General features: G+C 34.1%; 1 protein-coding gene across 6 annotated transcripts in view; it reads left to right on the top strand.

Moving 5' to 3' along the window:
- The first annotated feature begins 2398 nt into the window (after positions 1–2398).
- LOC123705724 (rab GTPase-activating protein 1-like) overlaps positions 2399–18803 on the top strand; it is a 36062-nt gene continuing 19657 nt past the window's right edge. For 2 of the 6 annotated variants that reach the window (XM_045654692.1, XM_045654695.1), the window contains exons 1-6: positions 2399–2534; positions 2625–2774; positions 3823–4032; positions 16751–16880; positions 17098–17284; positions 17759–17958. In XM_045654692.1, the coding sequence (XP_045510648.1) occupies positions 2634–2774; positions 3823–4032; positions 16751–16880; positions 17098–17284; positions 17759–17958 (868 nt within the window). In that variant the 5' untranslated portion in view covers positions 2399–2534; positions 2625–2633. Of the gene's footprint in view, positions 2535–2624; positions 2775–3822; positions 4033–14007; positions 14579–14995; positions 15114–16750; positions 16881–17097; positions 17285–17758; positions 17959–18803 lie in introns of those variants that run through there. The other 4 variants (XM_045654694.1, XM_045654696.1, XM_045654698.1 and 1 more) reach the window with 4 other exon arrangements.

The raw sequence follows: 18803 nt of genomic DNA, 5'->3' as shown, positions 1-18803 counted from the left end.
GAGCCAAGCTTCTAACACTACACGCCCTAACTCTACAAGGCCTAACTTCACAAACTCTACACCTTAGTCAAAATATGTGGCTTGGCCATTTCGCTACATTCACATCGGCGTAAGGTGAAAAATTAATTCACTGTTCATTACTTTTGTGTTATACAATAGTTCTTGTAGTAACGAACGGCCAAGCCACATAATATTTTGACTAAGGTGTAGAGTTTGTGAAGTTAGGCCTTGTAGAGTTAGGGCGTGTAGTGTTAGAAGCTTGGCTCTACATGAGATCTGATAACTTTTTGACAGTGCGAGTCATATGGGCTCGTCTTGGCAACATTTTACATGAAAATGTTTTTGGTGGGATTTCATTTCTTTTTGTAAGTTGTTTGTAACAAAATTTAAAATGTCGATTAAATTTTTTTTAACAAGGAGTACATATACATATATATCTCTAGGGGAACCAAGTTTTAGATTATTAGATTAGACCTCTAGCGTCATCAAAATTTAATTTAAAATTACAGGTCTCATACAAACTCCCATCCCCTAGTTTAAGGGGTTGGGGGATGAAAGTTACAAGTTTTATAATTTTTTTGTTGTTTGTGTGCTAATCCTAGCTTACATACAAAATTTCAGCTTTCTAGGACCTTAGGAAATACCTTAAGAATTTTGATGATCATCAGTGAATCAGTGACGAAATTAGCGTTTTTTAGATATAAATAAAATCTGAAGTATAAAAGCTAATGTAATTAAAACTTAATATGTTCAATAAGTCCGCTATTGACAATATATCCCGAAAATTTTGTTGATCTAGCATAATCCAAACCCAAGTTATGAGGGTTCAAAAAAACGTCGAAGCGCTTCGAGAAAAGGTAGGTAGTGCCCGTGCGCTTCGCTTGTTCGCTTGGCTCGTCTTGGCGGGGGCACTACCGTGCCCCCAGATTGTGATAGACATAGAATAGTAAAAACAAATTTTAATTTGTTTAGGTTGTTACTGTTCTGTGGTAACGATTAACGAAGCCTCGATAAACCTTGGGCACCCACATATTACCTATATTCACCGTAAGGTGATATATCTATTAATTATATTAAAATGATAGATTAAATTAAACATTGGAATAAACACAAAGTACTAAATTATTAGCACTAAATGCAAAACTTATTGGTTATGATTTTGAATGTGTTTAATATTCCTTCACTATTCCTATAACTACTAAAAAAACTATTTATATGTGCTTTTCTTAGAGTAAAACTCTCTCTCCTTTACCTGATTTTGAAATAAAAATTCATACCTTCCCATGCAATAGGATTCCCAGACTGCAGACCACTTGCAATTGCGAGAAACTACTTCGAGTCGAGCACACCAAATACTTAGGTATACAGGTAGACAGTCACTTAAAATGGGATGTTCAGGCCTCTTATTTAGTAACGCAATTACGAAGGATGATCTATATATTTAAAAATCTAAGAGCAGTAGTAAATAAAAATACCGTTTTACTAACATACAAGGCACTAATAGAAAGCCTGTTAAACTATTGCATATGTGCATGGGGAGGCATGGCTAAGTCCCACCTTATTCATGTCGAACGAGTTCAGAGGGCAATTATTATAGTAGCACTAAAATTACCATTCAGATATCCCACTACAAATCTATTTAAGGATTCAAACTTATTAAGCGTACGGAAAATATATTTAAAGGAAATCCTACGACGATACCATACACAGACAGTACCAGCCCAATACCAGCCTTAATGAGTGTTAATAAAAGAAGAGACCGATTCCCTATGCCGCGCACTAATAGTAGGTTTGCTAAAAGATTTTTTCATTTTGCTGCCCCTAAGTTTTACAATATTATAAGTAGGACCCAAAAAGTTAGGACTTTAAATAACAGTTTATTTTTTTAATGTAATCTTTGTTTTGTACTGAACATGTTCTCTGGGAAGGAACTGTCTTTCTTAACACAGGATTTTCCTAGCTAGGAAGACAGAGCCACACTGTAATTTTTGTACTCAATAAAGATATTTTTATTTTATTTTTATTTTAACTACATGCCACCTATTCATCCTTTTCCGTGATCCTTTTATTTCATTAAGATTTCATTCAAGGGCAAAGTGACATGAATAATTTGTATGAAAAGGTCTATTGAAAAAAAAATGTTACCTGCTCACTGCTCATTTAAATAAACAATGTATGCAAATTGAAGACTTATGTAGGAATGAACATTTTAAACCATAGAATACAATTACTCCTTTTAAACCCAGCTTTCAAAGTGTAAATAAGCAGATATAGACGGTATCGCACTAATTTATATGTGATTTATTAATTTTGTAAAATAAAACCTTCATTTCGTAAATTGGCTCATATGAAATTTGACGTTTTTGACATTTTGTTTGCTTCCGCCGTACAACATTCTTTTTATATCTGTGCTAAATATATGTACACATAGCTGCCGCATTCGATTTTCCATCGCATTGTTTTCTTTTTTTTATTAAAAAAATATTTCATTGCTAAAATGTCTTGTTCTCGAAAGAGAACCTAAATACTAATGGGTAAGATTATATAAGCAATAATTTGCGTGTGTATATACATTTTCTATGAAATGTTGGGATAATTGATTGTGAATTGATGTGGTGTTTTAGCAAATAGTGATGGAGTTCAGTGGTCGTCGCACAAATGAGGTTTTGGACCCGGTAGAAATTGAGTTTTTTTCTGATCGATCGCGTACCCCGAGTCCTACACCTGTGTTATCAAGTAATGTGTGTTGTGATCTCGAGGACATATTAAGCGACGTAAGTACTTGCATTGTAAATGATTCTATGCACCTGTGCAGCTTGCAATTGCTGCAATATCTTATGTTTACACAATAATTATACTTGTATCTGTTTATAACGTTTGCCGTTTGTTTATATCTACATATTATATACACGGAATTAATTAATATTGCGACATTTTTTGTTACCTTTAAGATTACATCCCTGATCCCATAGATTCATTTTATGCATGTTATTGAGAAAATGAAAGAAATTTAAAAGCTTTGTTAAGAAAGGAGAACAAAATTAATGAATACTTTAACACACAACAATGTTTTTATGATTAAAAAAGTATTGTAATAAATTGAACTACAACCTTGTGCAGATATATAAATGCATGGTTAATACAATCCTTACAGTGTAGAAGGCAATAAAGGCCATAAATGTTGATTACTGAAACAGCTCATGAAAAATTTATCTATTACAATCTGCTTATGAGAACAGAACTTTTTTAAGCCTTTTTAAAGGTTTATAATATGGTTATAAAATCTATAATTCAATTGTGAAATTCAAATTGGTTTTATTGGAGCTAAGTTCCTTATCCTGCGTAGCGAGAGGGCTAGATGGAAAAAATTAAGACACAAAGACATAACAACACTTTTTGCTATAATAGTAAGCTATGTGGCGTGTGAAATTTTCGCTATCTATCTCTCTTTAACTTAAAACAACATCCCATCTGGGTGTCCCTTGACAATATTATAACTATAACAATAAAAATATTCTATTATACTTATTATCTACTTGGTACAGCTTTCTAATAGTAAAATAAGTTAAAATAAATAAGGATTTTGCTCTTTAGAACATAAATATAGGTAACACTTTGAAATTAAACATTACAGAAACCTCTACCGGTAATCGGTGTACATACATAAAAAAAACATACCGGCCGAATTGATAACCTCCTCCTTTTTTTGAAGTCGGTTAAAAACTACACAAGAATCTAAGCCTAATATAATATTACCCTTAAATAAAAAATATGTGTCCATCTCTATAAAATATCATGTTTATTGTTACATTCATATTACAGGCTATTTCAGAGTCGTTACAAGGGTCTCTCCGTATCAGTCGCAGCCAGCTAATTAACCAGGAACTAACAATACGCCCAGAGGCTAACATAGAATCGAACGTTCCGGAAGGATTAGATCTCTATAAGGTTATTTTTGAAGAAGAGAGTGATACAGAGACTAGGATGGGAGATGTGGATGGTGCTTCACTGGAGAAACCAACAACAGATCAAGTGAGTGGAAATTCTGCGCTATTATCTTTTCTATTATGATATTTTTCATATGTATAGGTTAATGGTTCTTAGATTTCTTCTGATATTTTTTAATATGCATCAGAAAGTCCTTTTAGATATCGGCTTCGAAATTATTATGTTGAAATGAAAATCAAGAATGTCTGTGTTACAGGAATTTCCATATAGCTAGAGCATATTTACAGTAGTCAAATGGATTTGTAGATTTTAAAATTTAATGATATAACTATAATATGTACTTATAAAAATTGTTAACTGGATAAGATTCTGCCTCATCTCAACATCTTGCCTCAAGAAGAAGTTATTTCATGTGTCGACAAACATTGCATTTCACATTCCCAAGATGTAAAATTCTTCACACTAAATGAGAAAAAAAATTGATGTATCCGAGGACAACAGGATACATGTTCGTTTTTTCGGATTACGATTCCTCAAATAATATTCTCGCAATTTCGGTATTTTTTATTGTATTAAAATGATACCTAATCATTAACACATTTTAAATGTTACTATCGATTACTATTCCAATAACTAATTGCTATTGGCATTAGCGGATAACAACGTACGCAATAAATTCGTTATAATATCCTTTGTAACTTTTACCAATTTATTCGACCGTAAACGTGTAAGTGGGACACCAATTCCCGCGGTAAATTGACTTAGCAGTTAACACGATTCGACGGTCGAATCAATGTTGGAAATCACTGACTATGTGAATTGTGAACTTGTATTGTGTAGTTACAACATTAATTAAATTTCGAGTTGTTTAAACACAAAATAATACAAGTGCGATCGTGATAGGAAATATATATTCTTTACGTAGATACTAAAACAGATTTATCATTATCAAAATAAATGTTCATAAAATTCATACAATATATACCGTTGCGTGTATACATATATTGTTGTTCTCATTATTAAGAAGAAAATTCGATTACCTAGGTATGCAGCGGGATACGAAACCGCGTCCTTCTAGACGCATGAATTTTTCAAATATTTATAAGCATTTTAATACATTAAATATAACTAGGTATATATTATAGGGTTATTGTAAATATGCCACAAAGTTAATTCGTCACGTTTTTAAAACTCCATACATTGAAAGTAAATTCGTCACATGCCTTAAAAAGTATGTGTAAGTTCGTCACAGGTATATTCGGGTTATTGTAAATTTGCCACAAGTAGTAAAGTACCGCCAGCAAGCAAGGCAAGTGAATTATACCTTCCAGCCTGCGATGAAACCAGCAATATAATGATTTACATTTTAATATTACAGTCATCATTCACATAAGGTACATTCATCAATAACATAAGGTAAATTCATTATTGAGTCAAATTGATTTGCGCTTTTTAAAAGTTTGAAATGATTTTTTATGTATTAGAATTTTTATTTTTATGGAAAACGAAAGTTGACTTATAAAAATAATTAATGTGATTTTAACTGTGATTTATTAAGTGTCATGATCATGAAACGCGCTAGTCTGTTTGAGTTTTGATTTTTATTTGCTTTGTGTTTTTCTAATATTATAGGATATGATTTAAGTAAAGTAAGAGCAATATCTTTACTTGTTAAAATAAAAGAATAATATTTTTTCCTTATTTTTATAGGATTGTTATAAATATTGTAGAGCCGCTTTTAGTTCATTGCATTTTAAAAATATTTATAGAGAGAACTGTGATTTTTACGATTACCTATGTAGAATAATATAGATGTTAAGTAATTGTGGCGACACGTACTTATAGTTATACCTAAATGTGTGAAAATGATGACAGCGCAAGATGCGACTTGCGAGCGTGCGTTGTGTTACAATATTATTTCATACAATAAACCAGTTGATATCTAGCGTCCGAGCGTTTCACTTGTCTCCTTTATTCACGCAACTTAACATTGGTGACCCCGACGTGATCTCAGCACGATACGATACGTGAAGTGACGTGGCGTGAGAAGTGATATCAACTCGCTATGTTTCCCATGTCAGGAAAACAAGTCGCAGCACCAGCTACGGAACCGACGCCAACACCAGAAAAACGAGATTCAGATAGAGACGCTACATATAAGATGGAGGAAGGACAAGGAGAATTAGCAGCAATCAGCGTCGGTTCTCGCATACCAGAGTTTTGGACTGCAATGCCGAGACTGTGGTTTTTCCAACTAGAAACCATAGTACGCCCGCAAAAGTTAGGAGACGCAGCGAAATACGACCTTGTTATCACCAAATTAGGATGCGAAACACTGCAGCAAATCAGTGATATCTGTTTTTCACCACCTGAAAACAACAAGTACGATGCTATAAAGGAGCGGCTCTTGCAAGTGTATGAAGAAAGTGCAGACAGACAGTTCCAGAAACTAGTAAGTGAAATGGATTTGGGCTCACAAAAACCGTCACATTTACTACGGCGCATGAAGGAACTTGGCCGAAATACCCAAGTTTCTGATAAAACCATCCATAGTTTATGGCTCTCAAGGTTACCATCTTCAGTACGAGCTGTCTTAACCGTGAGTCAAGATCAGACGCTAGACAATCTCGCGAACATGGCAGATAAAATATTGGAAAATATGAAGGGAGAACAGATTGCTGAAGTCCATAGTTCCAGTAGTCAACACCAGTTTCCAGTCAGCGATTTGGTTACTCAGATGCACAAAATGAATTTGGAAATTGCATCACTGCGCGAGGAGGTGAAGGACAGGCGACAACAATACCACCGCAGCCGTTTTCGAGGGTATGGCCGTGGACGAGGAGGATTTCGAGGAAGAGCGCGTTCCAGATCATCGTCAAGACCACGCATGACTCCAGAACATCCAAACTGGTTGTGCAGATACCACTTTCGTTTTCGTGAGCGAGCTCGAGCCTGTGAAAAGCCGTGTGCCTGGAAAGCGCCATCTCGGTCATCTTCACCGGAAAACTAAGTGCGGTACGGATATCGGCGGTGGATCACGTACCTAACAAGAATCACCGTCTTAGTGTATTCGATAAGGAGACCGGAATGACATTTTTAGTGGACACAGGTGCAAATATTTCGGTGGTACCAGTAACACGTAAGCAGAAGCTGTCCGGTGAGTGTTCTAATTATAAACTTTTTGCCGCGAATAATAGCGAAATTAAAACTTATGGTGTAAAAACAATACATTTAAATTTAAATTTAAGAAGGTCTTATCGATGGACATTTGTAATTGCAGACGTAAGCCAACCTATATTAGGAGCGGATTTTTTAGAGTTTCATAATTTATTAGTAGATTTAAGAAATAAGAAACTTGTTGACAGGGTAACTAACTTGAATGTTGTTTGTTCTATAACTAATTCGTCGCAGGCACCAATATGTACGATTATGGATACACACCCGCTTTATAATTTGTTGAAAGAATTTCCTAATATAACAAAACCAGTTTCGTTTAAGGAAACACCTACTCATGCCATTTATCATCATATTGAAACCACTGGTCCACCAGTTTACGCGCGGGCGCGGCCATTGCCGCCAGATAGGTATAGAAGGGTTAAAGAGGAGTTCCAGGTAATGCAAGAGATGGGCATATGCAGGCCATCGAAAAGTCCTTGGGCTAGTCCGTTGCACATAGTACCTAAAAAAGGAGGCGAGATAAGACCAGTAGGTGATTATAGGAGGCTAAACGCTGTTACTATTCCTGATAGATACCCTATTCCGAGACTAAGGGATTTTACTTACCTGTTAGCAAATAAAAAGATATTTTCGCGGATAGACATAAATAGAGCTTATCATTGCATATTAAATCATCCAGACGACATTCCCAAAACTGCGATTATTACACCTTTTGGATTGTTTGAATTTACTAGAATGATGTTTGGCATGCGAAATGCTGCGCAAACGTTCCAAAGATTTATGAATTGTATTGTTTTACAGGGATTTGACTTTTTATTTTGTTATTTAGATGACGTCATTTTAGCAAGTAATAGCTTAGAGGAACATAGGGAACATTTAAAATTAATATTTGAAAGATTTGACAAATATGGTATAACTATTAATTTAAGTAAATGCGATTTTGGTAAGACAGAAATAGAATTTTTAGGCTACAAGGTAAATACAAACGGTATCCATCCATTAGAGAGTAAAGTAAAGGTTATTGAAAATTTTCCTAAACCAAAAACGGTAGAGGAACTACGTAGATTTTTAGGGATGATCAATTTTTATAGGTCACATTTACCTAAAGCCGCAGAAAATCAAGCTATATTAAATTCATTTATACATGGTTCAAAGAAACGCGATAATACTGTAATTACGTGGAATGAGTCAGCTGACAAAGCATTTTTGGAATGTAGGCGACAGTTACGACATGCTGTAACGTTAGCGCATCCGTTGCCCGATTGCGAGTTAGCACTTTTTACTGACGCCTCGAACACATGCATAGGTGCGGTTTTGCAACAATTTGTTAATAATGAATGGCAACCATTAGGTTATTTTTCCAAAAGATCACAGATTCCCAACAGAAATACTCCGCATATGATCGCGAATTATTAGCTATTTATATGTCAATACAACATTTTCAAAATTTAATAGAAGGGAGACAAATAATAGTCTTTACAGATCATAAACCTTTAACATACGCCTTTACTAAAAAGAACTGTGAGAAAGAGGTAGCTAGGAGAACAAGGCAATTATTATATATAAGTGAGTTTACAACAGACATACGTCACATATCAGGTGAACAAAATGTAGTCGCGGACTGTTTATCACGAATAGAAAGTATATCAGGTCAAAGTGTAATAGATTATAATGAATTAGCGGAAGAGCAGAGTAAAGATAGAGAATTACAAGAGTTAGTCAAGGACAATACGCAATTTAGGGAAATTTTAGTACCGACATGCGATAAGTCAATTGTTTGTAACGTTAGCGGACAGAAAGCTCGTCCTTATTTAACAGAGAAGTTTAGAAAAATCGCTTTTGATATAATCCATAATTTAAGCCATCCCGGTATTCGCACTAGTAGAAAAATGGTAGCAAATAGATATTACTGGCCAGGTATGAATAAAGAGGTAGGGCAGTGGGCGAAAACATGTATTAAATGTCAACGTGCAAAAGTACAACGTCATAACAAATCCGAGTTAGGTACTTTCCCATCATGCCAACGCTTTGAACACATACATGTAGATATAGTAGGTCCGTTACCTAGCACACCTGAGGGCTATAGGTATTTAGTCACGGTTATAGATAGGTTCACGGGGTGGCCGGAAGCTTTTCCTATAAGAGATATACATGCGGAAAAAGTAGCAAAGGTTATATACAATGGGTGGATAAGCAGGTTTGGATGTCCTATCAGGTTGACAAGTGATCGAGGAACCCAATTCGAAAGCAATTTGTTCCAGCAACTAATGAAATTATTTGGAATAAATAAAATAAGAACAACTAGTTTTCACCCAGAGAGTAACGGAAAAGTAGAAAGATGGCACAGATCTCTTAAGGCAGCCCTTATGGCCAGAATGAGTGAGTCAAATAATTGGTTAACAGAGTTAAGTACAGTATTGTTAGGATTAAGAGTAGTTCCACGCGTAGATACTAGTATTAGTGCAAGCGAAATGGTGTATGGTACAAACATAAGAATTCCAGGTGAATTTTTTGAAAATAGCGAACATCATTTTAACGAGGCACATGATTATGTTAAGCATATTAGAAATATAATTAGCAAATTAAGACCTAAATCAATACGTCAATATAATTCTAGAAATATTTTCGTACATTCAGATTTGAAAGAATGCAATCAAGTATTTGTTAGAAATGATACGGTAAGAAAATCACTTCAACCACCTTACGATGGCCCATACAGCGTCATAAGTCGTGGTAATAAAAGTTTTGTTATACAAATGCCAAATAGAAAGGTTAGGATTTCTATCGATAGGTTGAAGCCAGCCTTTATATTAAAAGATGATGTTAATGTGGAGAACAATATTGTTCCGCATAACACTCCTGTATCGAAGTCGGTTCAGCATGCGCCGCCCATAAGCGTAACTAGGAGCGGTCGCGTAATCCGACGACCCGTGCGATTCGCCGATATATAGTACTTCACACGGTCTTTAATTCTAAGCATTATCTGTGCTGTTATTCAATGTATCATACTTGTGTGTTATATACATTTTTTTTTTTTTTTTTTACATGTAGCTATCGCGTTTTATACAAATTTTTATATTAATTGTTCACTATACAACGTTTTAAAGTAATTTAGTTTGTTTTTATTGTTTCATATTATTACTGTTTATCATTACATGTTTTACATAAATGTGATTAACATTATATTGTGCATATTTTACATTTTTGTGTACCTATTGCGAAAGAATAAAGTAATACGATAGTTTTGTTTTTACGCATTGAAGATGCCTATTTAGTATTTCGTGTTTTATAATAATTAGTACCTATTTACTAAGTAAGTTATATCGGATTACATAGGTAATAATATGGTCACTCTTTTAGCATTTTTATTAAACTTTATTTATACAGTTCAATCTTGCAATTAGTTAATAATTTATATAATATTTTTTGTAACAACCTATAGGCCGCAACATTCAAGTAAGGAACCCCAATTAGTAAGTAAGTCTAAGCGAAGCGTTTCATTTTCAAATAGCGATAAGTTCGTACCTCGTACCACACGAAGCGGGCGAGTTACGAAATTATCAAGTAGATTTTTATAAGCGTTGCATATTTTTATGTAGGTCACAGTTACAATGCAATTTACTTACGTCTTATGATATTTGTTTCATTTGCTATCAAACCTCATTAAAAGTACATTACTTATCTTATTTTATTAATATAAAGTAAAATTATTTTCAAAATGGGTAAAAGTTACAGTAAGAACGAAGAAATAATTATAGCTCAAAATGGAGCTAATCAATTGGACTTTAATAATATCGAAAGACACATGAAGAATCATTATTACTTATCTGTTACAGTTCTATTGTTAATTATAATTATTTTATGTTATTTGTGTTGCGGTAAATGTACTGGGAGAGTAAAGAAATGTTTTAGAAAGGAGATGGATAATGTTATTCAGAAACGAATGCAGCAAGTTTAAATAGGTATGTAATTTATAAACATAAAATATGTTATATTATGTTCCTAGCTTATTTAAAATGTTTGTAACTAGATAAACTAAATGGTAATGTTTTTGTTTTAGGTTTTTATATATTGTATTGTATAATTTTAACTATTGTTACACATTTTTTTTTTAAAAAAGGGGGGGAATGTTGTGGCGACACGTACTTATAGTTATACCTAAATGTGTGAAAATGATGACAGCGCAAGATGCGACTTGCGAGCGTGCGTTGTGTTACAATATTATTTCATACAATAAACCAGTTGATATCTAGCGTCCGAGCGTTTCACTTGTCTCCTTTATTCACGCAACTTAACATAATATTTTTTATAACTGTTGTATATTTTTAGAACATTCAGGGTGTAAGTGATAGTCTTTCGAAAACTTTGACCATGGACTCAGGTCATCTTTCTGAGCAACTTTCCCAAAGAAACCATATTGCGGAAATGAAAAAAAAAAAATCGGCTTCCCATACAAAATTTTCGAGTGAGATGCTAATTTTGTGTGGGAGGTTGAAATTTTTTTTTTCATTTCCACAATATGCTTTCATTGAGAAAGTTGCTCAGAATGATTCCATGGTTAAAGTTTTCGGGAGGCTGTCCACCCTGTATACAAAATAGGTGAAAAATATTTTATCCTTATTTTTATACGATTGTGATAAATATTATAGAGCCGCTCTCATTTCATTACATTTTATAGAGAGAACTGTGATTTTTTACCATTACCTATGTAGAATAATGTAGATGTTAAGTAATACTCTTTATAACTGCTGTGAATTTTTAGAACATATACAAAATAGATGTTCCTTGGTTTTTAGCAAAATTTATCTTTGTTATGCTTTTCCTTATGTTTTTACAAAGTCCATCGCCATCCAATTTGACTGTGATTTTTTTACATGTAAGGTTGAAAATCTAAAACTGATTAAGAAATAAACATTTTAAATTAATTTATTGTTTAATTTTTTTGCTATCTGTACTTAAATTATCGATGTGACGAATTTACAATACTTGATATTAAATCGTGACGAATTAACTTTAAAAAAATAAAAGTGTGGCAAATTTACACATACTGTTTTAGGTGACGAATTAACTTTGTGGCAAATTTACAATAACCCATATTATAGTACTGAGAATCGTTTTAGTTGTACTATAACATCACTAAAGAGGATCGGTCATGCAAGTCATATGCCATGAAAAGAATTCGCAAATTATCCTTTAACATTTTGTTAAGTTCTCTGAAGACGAATCTGAGTTCAGACTCTCCGTTGAGTTACTACCAATTAAAACACACCAGCTTGTTTTGTCGTGACATAGAAAATTTAATAGTACCATAAAATTTGATTAGTGTACAATCGCCTATAACAATTATTATTAAAGCAATTATTCTTATGTAACTTCGATAAAATGCAGAGGGTTTAAGCTGTTGTAAAAACTTCTACGTTAGTAATTGCATTAGGTGTTGAGATTTACATCCACATTGGGAGTGAAGTTTTTATAGGTTACTGGGGCATCATGTTACCCAGATAAATGTTAAAGGTCAGAAGTCCGACATTTTACTTTATTTTTACGGAATTCCTTTTTTCTTTATTGTGAAACGGCAAGATAGCGTGGCGTTCGCATTTTTTAATATCACCTACCCTGATGAAAAAATGTTTTTGCTTGATAGTTTTGAAGATTAACCATTCAGTATAGAAATACTAATGTTATAGATAGTGCTGGAAGGTCTTGTTCTACTTCCTCGGTTCATCCAAAATTCCGTACAACTTTTTTTTATGTGATAAAAAAACAACATTGCACTTGTGTTATTTTGAACTATATTGAAAATTAAAATTGTGTTATATTGAATAAGAAAAGATTTTATAAAGGCGCTACACTTCGTAAATAGCATTCTAAATCAGGTTTATTACTTGCTTTAAATTGCATGCGCGTAGAGCTCCAAATAATCTTCATTAGATTGTTAAGGATTGTCGGGTCAGTCTACACTGAATTCAACAAGGCATTTGCTACACGATACGCCTGTAAGATAGGTGTATCTGGTTACACTTAATCACTTATTTTCTGCGAAACAGAGGACGTCAGAGGGCTTTCTTTTAATACTTTAAGTTGAAAGGTAGCTTTTTAATAGTTAGGTCGAAAAGGGTCTCGAAACTCCTACGTACTACGTATTAGCAAAGAAATATAAATTACTAGCTTTCCGCCCGCGGCTTCGCCCGCGTTTTCAGAGAAAACCCCGCATAGTTCCCTTTCCCGTGGGATTTCCGGGATAAAACCTATCCTATCTCTCAAGTTGGATCGAACTGCACATGGTGTGCGAATTTTATTATAATCGGTTAAGTGGTTTAGGAGTCCATTGAAGACAAACATTGTGACACGAGATTTATATATATTAAGAAGATGACAATACGTATGAGTGTAGTAGGGGGTAAGTATACTCAATGAATTTTATTTGAAACAATGTTTTTGCACTCAAAAACAGTTTTGACTGACGCACTTAGCAAGATATAGTTTTGACTGATTTTTGCAGTCAGTAGTGGTTTTGACCAGCAATGCGTTTTCACTGTAACATATATTATTATTTTATACTACTTGCACGGTGCACCTAGCTTTTGTAGGAGATAAACTATAGTCGTATGATCTCTGTCACGTATCCAATTTCAGGTTCTCCTGTTAATTGTATTTTAGCTATTTCACTTACATATTTTATATAATTCATGTTATTCATTCACTACAAAATATTATTACTTTAAATCCGTAATGTGTAGAAAAGAGTTAAATTTCGTCGATAACGTTTCCGTCACTAATTGTATCGATAACAGAAAACATAAATTGTAGCCAGTAAGACATCGCTATCTCAAGTATTCAATACGATAAGTGTTAGTTAATTGACTCGCTTGTTGTGGTTTAGGCGGACTCCATTGTGCGTTCTTTAGTCAGGCAGCTCAGTGTTCCAGACTTCGTGTTACATGTGACTAAGAATAACAATTACGTAGACATTTTTTCGTTAAAAGTGTAAAATGTGTTTCGGAAGTGACAACGAACTCACATAGTCGGTGCCTAGTTATTCGAGTTAATTAGGACTAATTGAAAAAGTTTTTGCAGGCGTAAATATGTGGTGAATAGGTGTTGAAATTCAACATCAAACAATTTTTCGCATTAGTGTTTAATCTATCGATACAAATATCGCATTGTTTGCTTAACAAATTCTTTACAATTTTTAAATGATAGCCGGTTCTTTTAAGTTATTGTTCATAGTCATAAAAAAGTCTCACACCTAAAGATATATAAAATTTAGGAGTGGCAAAAAATGATTAGGGCTTTTAAGATTTGTATAAGGAGTATAGTTTTAGCTACAAGCAATAAAGTGTGATCAGTGATCGTTTTAGTAGTATTGGTGCTGGGCGGTGTCAGTGATAATGGACCATTAAGAAAGCAATGCTGGTTCTAATTAATGATGTACGCCAAGGTCGTAGTCAAGGTAAATTAACACCCTCAGTTTGGGTAGTATTAGCGGGAGAGCTATCGATTCTATTTTTGGATACTTTTAGTTTTTTGTTGGGACAACAAAACGTAACCGTTAGTCCGTTACATATCTTTATCACATTGCATTGTTATAAGTAGAATTATTGTAATCGACAAATATCCAAATCTCTTCCTAGAAGTCATATCAGGATTTCGTAAGAGTTTAATTTTAATAAGGTTGATATTGAAAGCAAAATATATACATTATTTTACCATCATAAAACTCTTTCTATTATTAACTTATTATCAGAATTTAAAATTGTCGACAATATTAATTTGATAACTAACTTGACTTGTGGGTTGGATGAATCACAGGGACACCGTCTGTATCCTTGTACAGTAGTGTTTTGTTATTAGTATTCAATCGTTGACGTGCCTTGTGTTGTGTAAAATATTCATATTATTTAATTGTTAATGTCGTGGGAATTAAAAATATCGTGCGAGTTGTGAAAATGACACACGGGAGCCGCTTGTCTCAAATAATAGTGATGGTAATTATTGTACATCTTGTTCTATTTGATTAAAATTACTGATACTTACTATTCACAATCAATTTATTAATTAATGCTATATGCATGATATATATATTTTTTAATTTTTCTACACTAATATTATAAAGAGGAAAACTTTGTTTGTTTGTTTGATTGTAATGAATAGGCTCATAAACTACTGGACCTATTTTAAAAATTCTTTCACCATTCGAAAGCTACATTATCCATGAGTAATATAGGCTAGGTTTTATCCAATAAATCCCACGGGAACGGGAACTATGGCACTATGCGGGTTTTTCTTTGAAAACGCCTGCGAAGCCGCAGGCGGAAAGCTAGTAAATAATAAATCTGTCCTGAATCCTGAGTGTTTTCTTTTGCTAAGTATACATTATTAAGTAAAGTCAAAGAGGAATTGTCATATAAATTTATGAAATATAGTAGATAAAATATTTGAGAAAGCATACTAAAAATGGAGAATATAGGTACTACACTTGACTTTTTATTAGGTACTTTAATAGTGACGTATATACTTAATATGTACTTTGCTATCTTTTACGTCTTTTACACGTCAGTAACTTTGACGCTAAGAAATTCGTTTCATTTGCCTACGTCCTAAGCATGGTTTGGTTTATGACGTCATTTTATTACAGCCTAGTGATGTAAGAAGATTGTCGTAGTTATGCCTATGAATTTAACAGTATAAAAGATGTTATGCAAATGTATACTCTTGGGCCAACGGCGAAGTCTCAAAAGTAACTTGGCATATGAACATGAAATTAGTCGGGGCTTATGAGCTGTAGATGTCATCAATGCCAATATTGCCACAGGGACAAGTAGTGGTCATACACATCTATTATAATACTCTGAGCTGATGTGAATTTATTGAAACATTTTAAACTTTTGTATAGCGCCAAGTAAAAGGCTTTCTATTTATTTTTTATTTCGGGAAAGAACTTATTATAAATAATTATTTCAAGCACTAGAAGCACTTCTTTTTAAAGTAGTTTTTTTCACACTAAGCACTGCTATATTTATGTGTAGTCTTAAACGTAAAATCGAACTCAAGATTCTACACTATATGCACGAGGAAGTAATGTACTATATAACTACTCAGATAGTCATTTATTTATAATAAGATAGGATTTGTTTACATTGCGTATAGATGGTGTCGGTGCTTAAAATATAAACACTGCCGCAATTTGCATCTGTTTCCAGTTTCACCGAGTCATCTGAGAAATTGCAATAAATTGTTAGATACCGGTTTTATCGACGATACGTAAAACATAGTTATGAATGCTATTTTATTGGTATCGGGAAGATTTCCCGTTAAAGGAAAAATTATAGCTAATTTAATTCAGTTGGTAGATATGAAATTAAGAAGGAAAAGTTTTGCTGAATAAGGAAATAAAATATTTACGCATCGAAATACCTAAATTGTACTTAGAAAAGTTTAAGGGTGTCACCAAAAACCATTGACCAGATTATCCCATCTCTAATGCAAGACATAAAGTTACACATTTGTCTTCTTTTATTGCGCAGATGTGTAAATTATTCCTTGTCCTACACCTTTTTCTAAATAAATTACGCCGTAAATCTCACGTTAATTACGAGTAATACATACTGATGTTATTTCACAGGATTCCTGCCGCCTAGTCGGAGGCTCGAAGTTCTACGAGGTGATGGACGGGTCCACCTCTGCCGATATATCCACTCCATCACCCACGGAGAAACAGGACCACATGAAACCGACTGAGAGTGATGATGAAGGTGAGGGAGTTTGGTTAGATTGTTTGCGTGACTTAAAGCTGCTGCATAACAAGAACTACTTTTTAACTAAAGATTTTTTTAAATGAAACGTTTTTTCATTTTTGCGGCTAACCTAAACTGAATAGAAATGTTCATAGAAAAAATAGCAGTATTTAAATTAGATTTCAAAAACTGACCTATCATTCCCTAGAGCTTCTTAAATAATTTCTTCCTTCAGTATCAGATGTGGACCAAGAGTGCACGGTGTTCTGCGGCGTCAGTTACCTGGGCGCGCAGAACATCGCCGACCCCAAGTCGGAGACGGACATACAGAGGATCATGAAGGAACTCAGTTCCATGCCAGAGAACAGAGATGGCATCGCCGTGTCTATATCTATACCGGTCTGCTCGCAGGGACTTGTTGTGTAAGTATTTAATATTAGATCGAGTTTCGAGAGTACCTAACATCGTTATTTAATGTCTGTAAAATCATGATTTCATCCATAAATAACACTACAAGTCTTTATGAACGAATGCTCGTAGTACCTGAAGCCGTATGACTGATAAAAATGTGTTTTACTTCTATGTAATCTTTTGGTAGGGTTAGATTTTGATCGTCGGTCAACCATATATATGTACACATATCGAGATCGGTTCTTACAGATGAGATTATTTTGCCCAAATAACGAGACACGACTTTTTATTCAAAACGAATTCTATGAATATACGTGGGACTGGTTTTGCAGCTCCCTTACATTTTCTGTTGAGCTTACCTGTGTTCAAATGGCGAGAAATGTATAAAAATGTCTAATAGGTTAACAGGAACATTTCCAGGAACCGTCGACACCGGTATGAACATTGCTCAATTAAATAAAAATATATATTAACCGTTGCTACAGCCTGTACCAAGCGGACACGAACAGCGTGATGGCGCGCTACGCGGTGAACCGCATCTCGTTCTACGCGCGCGGCTCGGGCGGGTCACCCGTAGCGTCGTGCTTCGCGTTCACGTGGTCGCACGGCGAGACCCGCGAGTCCGCCGTGTACAGGTGCCACGTGTTCCGCTGTCACATTGCGGAGGCCGTCACACAGGTGTCCAGTGAGTATAAACAGAGTGTGTATAATTACACACCAACACACACACATGCACTTGCGCACAATCTCAAACTTCTTCTCGTTTAATACGTGCACACTTTTCCACCCGCACACACGCACGAGTTCGTAATCATATTGATTAAACCTACCCTCAAAACATTTGGTCCATTCTAAAACATAATCTTGAGCTCGCATTCTTTCAAAAATTGTTCATTATATTTCATATTAGAAACCAATCCTATCATCTAATATATAAAAATCAATGCCACTTTTCGTTGTAATTCCATAACTCGAGAACGGCTGAACCGATTTCGATAATTCTTTTTTTATTATATTCCTTGAAGTACGAGGATGGTTCTTATGTAGAGAAAACGTAAACATGTACCACGGGCGAAGCCGGGGCGGACCGCTAGTATAATATGTATATGACTATTTCTGTAATACTGTTCCCGAACGTCAGAGCTGTTAATGACGAATGCATTTCACAACATTAATCATATTGTACCAAGTCCCAACCTCACTACAACAGACTTATCTACACACACTCATTATTTATTATTGCATCGGATATTTCTAATGCGTGATTCATATACTAACGCTAAGAATTAAAATTTATATAGAATTTTTATTAAATTCAATACAGATTAATAAGTCTGTCAACCGGGAAGCTACTAAAAAAATATTGTTGATATTCTTATGTTTAATTTTTAAACCAAAACATTTATTTTTAAGTAAAATTAAAAGAAATGAATGGACATTGCTAGTCTAAAATTAATTGTGAAATCTTATCAAAGTCAATTTCTTATCTTCTGCAATTGTTGTATCATTTCACTAATAAACAAAAATATC

The sequence above is a fragment of the Colias croceus genome, chromosome 2 (genome assembly GCF_905220415.1).
Source record: "Colias croceus chromosome 2, ilColCroc2.1".
Taxonomy (NCBI): domain Eukaryota; kingdom Metazoa; phylum Arthropoda; class Insecta; order Lepidoptera; family Pieridae; genus Colias; species Colias croceus.
The sequence above is the reverse complement of the archived record's forward strand: the minus strand, read 5'-3'. Positions and strand labels throughout refer to the sequence as shown.